At 35.6% G+C, this 9,195-nt stretch overlaps 1 protein-coding gene across 7 annotated transcripts in view; it reads right to left on the minus strand.

The window, feature by feature from the left end:
- The window catches only part of HERC4 (HECT and RLD domain containing E3 ubiquitin protein ligase 4), a 137,263-nt gene that overhangs the window by 24,632 nt on the left and 103,436 nt on the right, over positions 1-9,195 (minus strand). For 5 of the 7 annotated variants that reach the window (XM_040485169.1, XM_040485168.1, XM_040485164.1 and 2 more), the window contains 4 exons: positions 8,835-8,858; positions 6,271-6,369; positions 3,237-3,404; positions 2,862-3,005 (listed from right to left, as the gene is read on the minus strand). In XM_040485169.1, the coding sequence (XP_040341103.1) occupies positions 2,862-3,005; positions 3,237-3,404; positions 6,271-6,369; positions 8,835-8,858 (435 nt within the window). The remainder of the gene's footprint in view (positions 1-2,861; positions 3,006-3,236; positions 3,405-6,270; positions 6,370-8,834; positions 8,859-9,195) is intronic. The other 2 variants (XM_040485170.1, XM_040485166.1) reach the window with 1 other exon arrangement.

Genomic DNA, 9,195 nt, shown 5'->3' on the forward strand with positions numbered 1-9,195 from the left:
TCAGGGGCTGGAGGGAGAAGGAAATGAGGAATAACCGCTTAACATGTACAGGTTTCCTGTTGAGGTGATGAAATGTTCTGGAACTAGAAAGTGGTGCTGGTTGCACAACACTGTGAATATACTAAATGCCACTGAATTGTACATTAAGAAAACTCCTAAAATGGTGAATTTTGTTATGAATTTTACTTCATTAAAAAAAGTTTTTAAAAGAACATATAGCCTTCTGCCTTCTCCCTCTCCTGGTCAGGACTGAGGTTTAGGGTAATACACTTACTCTGAGGTAGTGGTCCAGTATGTCTAGGGCTGAGCTTTCAGCCAGTGTAGCAAGAAGAGCGACTACATACAGGGTAGATTAAGTAAGTATCTTGAAGATGATAGCTATGAAGTTTCTCACTGGCGATTTAAGTCACATAAAATGGACAAGAAGGCTAGAGTAAACTCTATGGTGTTTGCATACTATAGAGATATCAGTATGATCTCACAGTTAGAAACCATACATATATTGGAAATCATGAGATGTGTACATATGTGTACACACATATGTGTGTACATACACATAGTTCCTAACTCTGCTGAGAATCTGAAAGCAATGACTATCTGGTAGCAGTTGAGTACACTTAGCATTCAGAGCACGATTTCTGAATACTATTTCCATCTGAAGAAGCGAGGGCTTTTAAGGAGAAAAGGCTAATGCTAAAGCTGGGGTAAACACATGAAGAGCCTATAACATTTATTGTACCAAATGTAAAGAATAATTAAGGAAAAATTGGGACACATCAAAAGTACACAAAAGAGGAACCAGTTCAACAGGGCTCCCATTGGTGAAATCAAGATAAACTGAAAAGATCTCACAGAGATCCACAATAAAGCTTGTTAAGACTGCCCCACCCCTGGTCTCAAAACATTACCTCTCTGCAGAACTGAATGAAGTCCCACAGAACTTTCTGTGTTCCTAGCAGGACAGGCCTCCACCCAATATACCCTCTTAAATTCTATCTACCATACCATTAACAAACTACCCCACAAGACCAAGCCAAGAAGGAGACTGTAATTCAATCAGATTATCCACCTACCTCAAAGGTCATCAGGACTACTCCACCATGTCTTACATGTCTGCTTCTCAACATAGGAAGCCTCAAACTCACAGGTTATCCCTAATCCCATCTTATGTGGCACCGTACAGGCCCTAAAATCTGACACAATCTTACAACTATCTTTGCTCCACTAAACGCTTTCACTGTTTGCCCTGGAACTCACAATCTATCATTTGGAAAATTGCCCATATCCTAAAATTCTATCCAAATTTTCCTTCCTCTTTTGTAAATGAAGAAGACTGTCTTCTGAGGACACTATTTCCCCTGTAGCTCTCATAAATGGTGTCTGTTTTCTCTTCCAACCCTTCATACGATTCGGCATAGAAGCTAAGTCTCCTGGCTCTTCACTCCTTCTAGGTCTCCTTCCATTTGCCTTCTTAAAACCCCCAGCTCCTCTAAAAAACAGGGCAACTGCATATAACCCTGCTACTGCACTGCTCTCTATTATTTGTACAGCTCTCCTGGGAGTATACTCAAAGGACAAAAAACCCAAAAAAAACCTGCAGAAACAAGTTAAAAAAAAAAAAGAAACAACTATTTTCAGCTTTTATCATGATACTTGTGGTAATGTTGGTACTGTTAGGCAGCAAATGTAGAGTTTTGGAGTATTTTTTCATACCAAGTACACCAGATAGTAAGGAAGCTACGAAAGAGTAATAAAGTTGTATCAAAAGAACTCAGATGCCAACTTGCAGAGCTCTCCCTAGACAAAGATAAGATAATATGAGCATCAATAAAGATAATAATAACTATGATGGACTAAAAACATCAAATATGTTTAAATCCATGAAAACAAAACTGAAAAAATAAATTGTCATCACTGGAATATGCCAATGAACAGATTCATTCTTTTGAAAAATTGTTAACTACAGAGAGAGAATCCATTCCCATATGAATTGTACTACTAAGGAACCAAATACTACATAGAGGGAAATTTCTCTGTATAGAAGTACCCACGCCAATAAAATGAAAAAGAAATGTTAGAGTAGCACCATTTTGCAACCCCTAATAAATTAATGAGACACTGATCATCAATGACTGCTAATATCACAAAGGATAGTCAGCCTCCTGAAATATGAATAAATAATACATCAAGGTTTTTAGAACCAACAGTAAAATATTCTATTCAAAATTCTTTCAACTCATTCTACAAACTGAACCATCCGTCATTTATACTCTCTAAACCAAGGGGCAGTGAACTTTCTGTAAGGGAAAAGATGGTAAATATTTCAGGCTTTGTTGATAATACAGTCTTTGCCTTAACTACTCAACTCTGCCTCTCCCAGCTATAGCTAGAAAGCAGCCATGAACAATAGGTAAAAAAGTGGGCATGACTTTATTTACAAGAACATGTGCTGGAAAGAACTTAGTTTATGGACTGTAATTTGCTGCATAGTTACCTCTGCCCTAAACGATAAGTTAGAAAAATCAATGATTGCTACTGATAAATTAATTCTTCCCAGAAGAGAAGTTAATCTGGTAATAATTATTCAATCCTAAATCTAAATCAGCGGAAAGAAAGGTCATCATTCTCAGGCTGACCATAAAATTCCTTTATTTTGCTAACTGGAAATGTGTGGGAAGCATTAATGTGTTCTGATGACTTTGAGTCCAAACGTTTGTAATTTTTCAAATTGTGGTAAAGCAGATCTCTGAATAAAATGTTAGGAATTCTGTAATAACTCTTATTTACTGAGTTAACTTGACACATGTAGGTATACATACATAGGTATATACATAGAAATAATTTAGATGGTTGGACTTCACCTTATCAGAAAACCAAATGAGCCTGGAATCTTCATAATACCTAAACATGCCATATTTAGGATCCAATAATTCCCTCATGATGAGCAAGAAAAATTCTTTGCGTACTCCTCCTGCATCAACAGCATCTTCTCCAACAAATATAACCTAAAATAGCATAATGCAAACACTGAATGTAAAGAAATGGAAGTATATTCTGGAGAGCCCATAACGTGTAATTTATTACAATAAATGCTCAGCAATTAACAGTTTAAAAAAATTTTTTAGGTTTTTATATAGTTTTATTTATTAAGTTTCAAAGATACATTAAAAAGAGAAAAACTTTAAACGTATTTTCTGAATAAAGTCCCAAGTATATAATAGAAAATGTCAAATTACCTTGAGTGGCTTTTTGTAGTCTATATTCTTTGTTTTCCTAAGGACTTCCATTGCATCTCCTACAATATTTTCTCTGCGCACAACTAGAATTAAGCAGGGATTCACAGATTCAATCACCGGGAGAAAAAGAGAGGAGACATTCTGTCTATGGGCCTGGTCAATAGCCATCTAGAAAACAAAAGATTAAAATTTTAATACAATGCTATAAAGAAACTAAGGTGACTGGGTAAGCTAACTTCTACCTATTAATTATAATCCTAGATTTATAATTCCTATAATAGTTCCTATGCTACTTAATTCACATAACACCTAACACAGTACCTAATAGAGCATAAGAGCTTAATAAACTGTATTCTCAGCATAATGAGTGTCCTATTGAATTTTTTTTTTAATGTTTTAATTTTAGAGAGAGGGAGACAAAGAGAGAGGGACAGAGGATCAGAAGTGAACTTTGTGCTGACAGCAGAGAGCCCAATGCAGGGTTCAAATTCATGAACCGTGAGATCACGACCTGAGCCAAAGTCAGACGCTTAACCTACTGAGCCACCCAGGCGCCCCTTGAATACTTTTATACTAATGTATAGCTAATGATACCATTATGCAAGCATGGAACTATAATAATATGGTAAATCTAAACACTGCTATTTCTCAAAAGATAAGCGGGATGAAGAGTGAGGAGAAAAAGAAAACAGCATTAAAACAACCTCAAATGAGAATAAGGAACAGCCTGGCTGAGTAGTTATTATAGAAATTCATTTAGTAGGGGCGCCAATGTGGCTCAGTCTGTTAAGCATCTGGCTTTTGATTTCGGCTCAGGTCATGATCTCACAGTTCGTGAGTTTGTGGGATGGAGCCCTGTGTCAGGGTCTGCACTGCCAGCACAGACCTTGCTTGGGATCTCTTCCTCTCCCTCTGCCCCTCCCCCCAGCTCGTTCTGTTCTCTCTCTCTCACGAATAAACGTTAAAATAAATAAATAAATAAACATAAAAAAAAAAAAAAACAAAAAAGAAAGGAATTCATCTAGAAGAGTGATCACCATGTTCACAAACCAAGCATTTGGCTTTCACCATTTAAAGCCTTTGTTCATTTCCTATGGTTTTCCCAGTGTTCTTATTCTAAAATGGAATGTACTATGTATTAAAAGCATGCGGTGATTATTGTTTTAAGAAAGACCATCAAAAACTGGTTCACCAGTTGTTAGTATAAACCCTACAAAAATCTTTCTCCTGGATGCGCTTGGATAGCTCAGTCAGTTGAGAGACCAACTTTTTTTTTTCCCTAATGTTTATTCATTTTTGAGAGAGAGACATAGCACGTGTCGGGGGGGGGGGGGGGGGCGGGGGGAGGGCAGAGAGAGGGGGAGACAGAATCCAAAGCAGGCTCCAGGCTCTGAGCTATCAGCACAGAGCCCGATGTGGGGCTTGAACCCACAAACTGTGAGATCATGAACTGAGATGAAGTCAGATGCCCAACCAACTGAGCCACCCAGGCGCCCCAGGAGACCAACTCTTGATTTCAGGTCAGGTCATTAAACCAGGGTGGTAGGATCAAGCCTTGCATTGGGATCCACACTGAGTGGGGAGCCTGCTTAAGATTCTCCCTCTTGGGGCATTTCTCAGTTTCAGCTCAGGTCACGATCTCACATTTCGTGAGTCTGAGCCCCAATCGGGCTCTAAGCTGACAGCATGGAGCCTGCTTGGGTTTCTCTCTCCCTCTCTCTCTGCCCCTCCCCCACTTGTGCTGTCTCTGTCTCTCTCAAAATAAGTAAATAAACTTAAAAAAAATTTATAAAAATTTTTTAAAAAATTAGCCTTAAAAAAGAACAAAGATTCTCATTCTCTCTCCCTTTGCCCCTCTTCCCTGCCTGCGTATACATGTGCTTACTCTCTCTAAAAATAAAATGTGTATTATTTCCTCTAATGATGAAAATGGATATAAGCACATATGTAAAATTCCCCCTAGTGTTTATTATTTAAATATCTAGAGGCATTTAAAATACCAAAGGCATTTATTTTAAAGGAATGAAAAGAGCTATCAAAATTGGGGTGGGGTGCTGATAATTTTTTAAAGCATTTTTAGATTTTAAGAGCTCAAACTTTCTTCTTACCCTTTTCTTAGTCCTTAGCCTCTATAGTCTGATATTCTATACTAGAAAATAAAACTCAAAACCTTTTTAAATTTACAGGCTCAAAAGATACAGCACATCTACTATAGTTCTTAAAATGATAATGTAAGTTAGTTAAAAAAAAAAAAAAACCCTCATTATAAATGAAAAAATGTTCAACATAAAACAGAGCAGATTGGGGGAGAAAGGAGATGGAAGAGCAGGAGATGACCAACCTCAGGAAAATGTCTTACTTATTACTAACACTTTCTTCAAGGAAACTTCATATCCTCCCCCTAACAAGTGATCAAATACCTCTTTAACACCACATCACCTCTGGTTACTTCCATCTTTTACCAAGTATATAAATATGGAATACATAATGAAGCAAGATTTGAAACAAACCCAAGTTTATCAAGTAAGCTAATAAAACTGTTTATAAAGATTACATATTTCTACAATGAAAGATGTTTATACCATTTTTTAGATATAAATGACTAAAAGCTAAACTATTCTATTTTCATTTAAATATATATAAGCCTTCATAATAGTACACTTGTCACATGCAATTATAAGGTACCTTTGCAAAGGTACAGAATGTTCCCAAAGATTACAGATTATAGGCAAACTTCAAATATTTACTTTAAAAAAAATGTTTTATTAATTTTTGAGAGAGAGAAAACGAGGGGGGAAGGGGCAAAGAGAGAGGGAGACACAGAATCCAAAGCAGGCTTCAGGCTCTGAGCTGTCAGCACAGAGTCTGATGTGGGGCTTGAACCCACAAAGTGCAAAATCATGACCTGAACAGAAGTCAGATGCCTAACCAACTGAGCCAACCAGGTGCCGCAACAAATATTTACTTTTTAAAAACATTACAGAAACAATTCCAAAACCATTCTCAAGTCAGTTAGTATTAAACTATATCTTACCTGCATCTGTAAGACTGCATCTGTTTGTAACAGAGTAGTTTTTGCTTGGGCATCAAATACAAATGGATATGTGCAGATTGTAACAGGAATATCTGCCAACTGGAAATAAAATTAACTTATTAGAACAAACTGATTTGTGATATATTTTTTGTAGGTACTGTCATTTCTTTTAAAGCTGATCATATTCTTGGTTTATTCACCTGTATGTTATCCAGGAATTATAAATATTGTGCTTCCTTTCAAATATGGAATTTTTACTGATTATCAGATGAGGCACTGGAATAACCCCCATTCTCAATAACCTCAATTTTAGGAAGGAATTATATACTTGAAAGTACATACAATTGTAAATTACAAGGATCTTTTGCTTAACATGTATTAACTTCAAGATTCAGTGAATTAGGAGGCAAATATATCTTAAAGTTGGGGGCTCCTATGTTAAATACATTACCCAGTTCTAGAGTACCCAGGGCTACTCTAGCAACTGAGGCCAATGATAAGCAATCTGCTTATTCATTCATTTAACAGTTATATACTGCATGCCGTTAGGGTACCAACACTATTGTAAGTCAACAATCTTTCATTCATTTAACCTACAAAATAAGTACCATGAAGTACCACTATTTTCTGTCAATCTTTAAAGCTGAGAAACCGGATTATTACCATTATCACACATTACCCACCTTACAGACAATTATTTAACCTAGCAAGTAATACAGTGATTGATTGCTAAGTATTTTAACAATGCAGAAAAATACAAAGATCTATGAACTTCTAGTCACAGATTCTTGCAGTCAAAGGAGGCCGTATTCCTACCATCTACCCAACAAGGCAATGTTTTTGTGTCAGCCCTGAAACGGAGACCCTGCTGTAAGGTTTCTAGTGAAGACTTTCAATACACCATGAAAAAAATCCACTTCTTATGTGCTTAGGAAGTTCTTATTAAGTCTGAATCTACATTTATAAACATCACTATGCATTACTTTGTTTTGTATTGCAATCTTCATTGCAGGGAAGCCTATATGGTTTAAAATATTTCAATTTTAATTTCAATTTCAATTCTAAATTGTCTTTTTTCCATAGTAAACATTCCCAGTTTTTCCAGCCATTCTGACAATACTATGGTTTCCAGCCCTTCTCCATCTCGACTGCCTTCTTTTAAATGTATTTTAATTTATGTAAGTCTCTCTTAAAAACAAACAAAATAATCTAACAGGGCCCAATCAGTACAGAATACAACGAGACTATCAACTCTTTGTTGTCAACATGTAAGACAGCATCGTGGGTTATATTAACCTTACAGTAAATTATCATTTTCTGTTATTTTTCATATGACAATTTTTACCTTGATCCTGTATTTGTGTCACTACCTACTGATGGTAGAATGTCATTTCACGATTCTGAAATTTAAAACTACCAAAATGATTTCTCAGGTCCCTTTTGGCTTCAAAAGTCTATGATTTCATAATTTCATGTGCTATTTCTATGTGAAGATAAGGAAGCAAACAATATTAGGCCTATAATATAAAGTTAATTCTAAATGCTTCACTGGTTCAAGTCCTGGGAAAAATGCAAAACAAAACAAGAAAACCTGAAGTCTATAATGAAAGTATAAAAGAAGTATTATAACAATTCCAAGTATTAAAAAGGTTATTCAGGTTTGTTGATAATCTAAACCAAAGTGCTAAAACTTTATATGCTAAGACAGTATATTATACAAAGTGAGGAAGATGACCATACTGAGTTTATTTAACTTTATGATGATCATTTTGAGTATTAATTATTAGCTTAAAAATTGAAGATCATTTTAGTTCTATAAAATATTTTTTGCCTTACTGGGTAAGCATTTGTCAGATTTTAAAAGTTTGCTTTTTTATATTACAAAGGACATGTGTTAATTTTACACTGGAAGACTTTAGGAGGGTAGACATTATTTTAAAGCAAATATTGCTGGGGTGCCTGGCTGGCTCAGTCAGTACAATATGCGACTCTTGATCTCAGGGTTGTGAGTTTGAGTCCCACATAGGGTGGAGAAAATAAAATCTTAATTAAAAATTATTTTTTTATTTTTAAAATAGAAATCTTTTTTTTTTTTTTTTTAAGAGAGAGAGAGTGGGGGAGAGGGGCAGAGGGAGACAGAGGGAAAGAATACTAAGCAGGCTCCATGCTCAGAGCGGAGCCTGACGTGGGCCTTAATCCCACAACCCAGGGATCATGACCTGAGCTGAAACCAAGAGTCAGACATTCAACCAACTGAGCCATCCAGGCAGCCCCAAAATAAAATTAAAAAATAATAATAAAGCAAATATTGTTGAAAGGCATCATACAAGTGTAATGATAACTAAAACAGAAGTTTTAATTTTCTTCAAAAAACTCCTTTGAAATGTTATATAGGACAACTCCTATATAGTCATTAAAAAATTTTATATATATGGATAGATAGCTATATCTACCTATCTATATATAAATTTATCAAACTAAACAGGAAACTTGCTCTCCTATTACTTAAGATAAAACAGAGTATATCTTACTCTGAACATGAGACTTTATTACACCAAACTTACCTCAGTTAATCCATGGTTGACATCCTAAGACAGCAGTGCAGAACGTAACAGTAATGAGGAAAGAGCAATGTTAGTGTCCAAATTTAACTATTTCTATTCAAAGTAGCATTTCATATATTTTGCTACAGAATACTGAATTAATGAAGTAGACCAAAATATACCTACAACAAAACTTACCCTTTCCATGTGCATCTTATATATCTATACCTATAAAACTAAGACCTTTCTTTCATGTATCTTGTGGTCATAAAATTATCAAGGCTTGAACATAATGAAATTTGGCTTTAGCAACTAAGCACCCCAACTGGAGAATTCAGGTAAAATGCGGAAACTAATCCTAAGTCCTAAGCTTGGTCTTGAA

This window comes from Herpailurus yagouaroundi, unplaced genomic scaffold, assembly GCF_014898765.1.
Source record: "Herpailurus yagouaroundi ecotype Mexico unplaced genomic scaffold, PumYag 163, whole genome shotgun sequence".
NCBI lineage: Eukaryota > Metazoa > Chordata > Mammalia > Carnivora > Felidae > Herpailurus > Herpailurus yagouaroundi.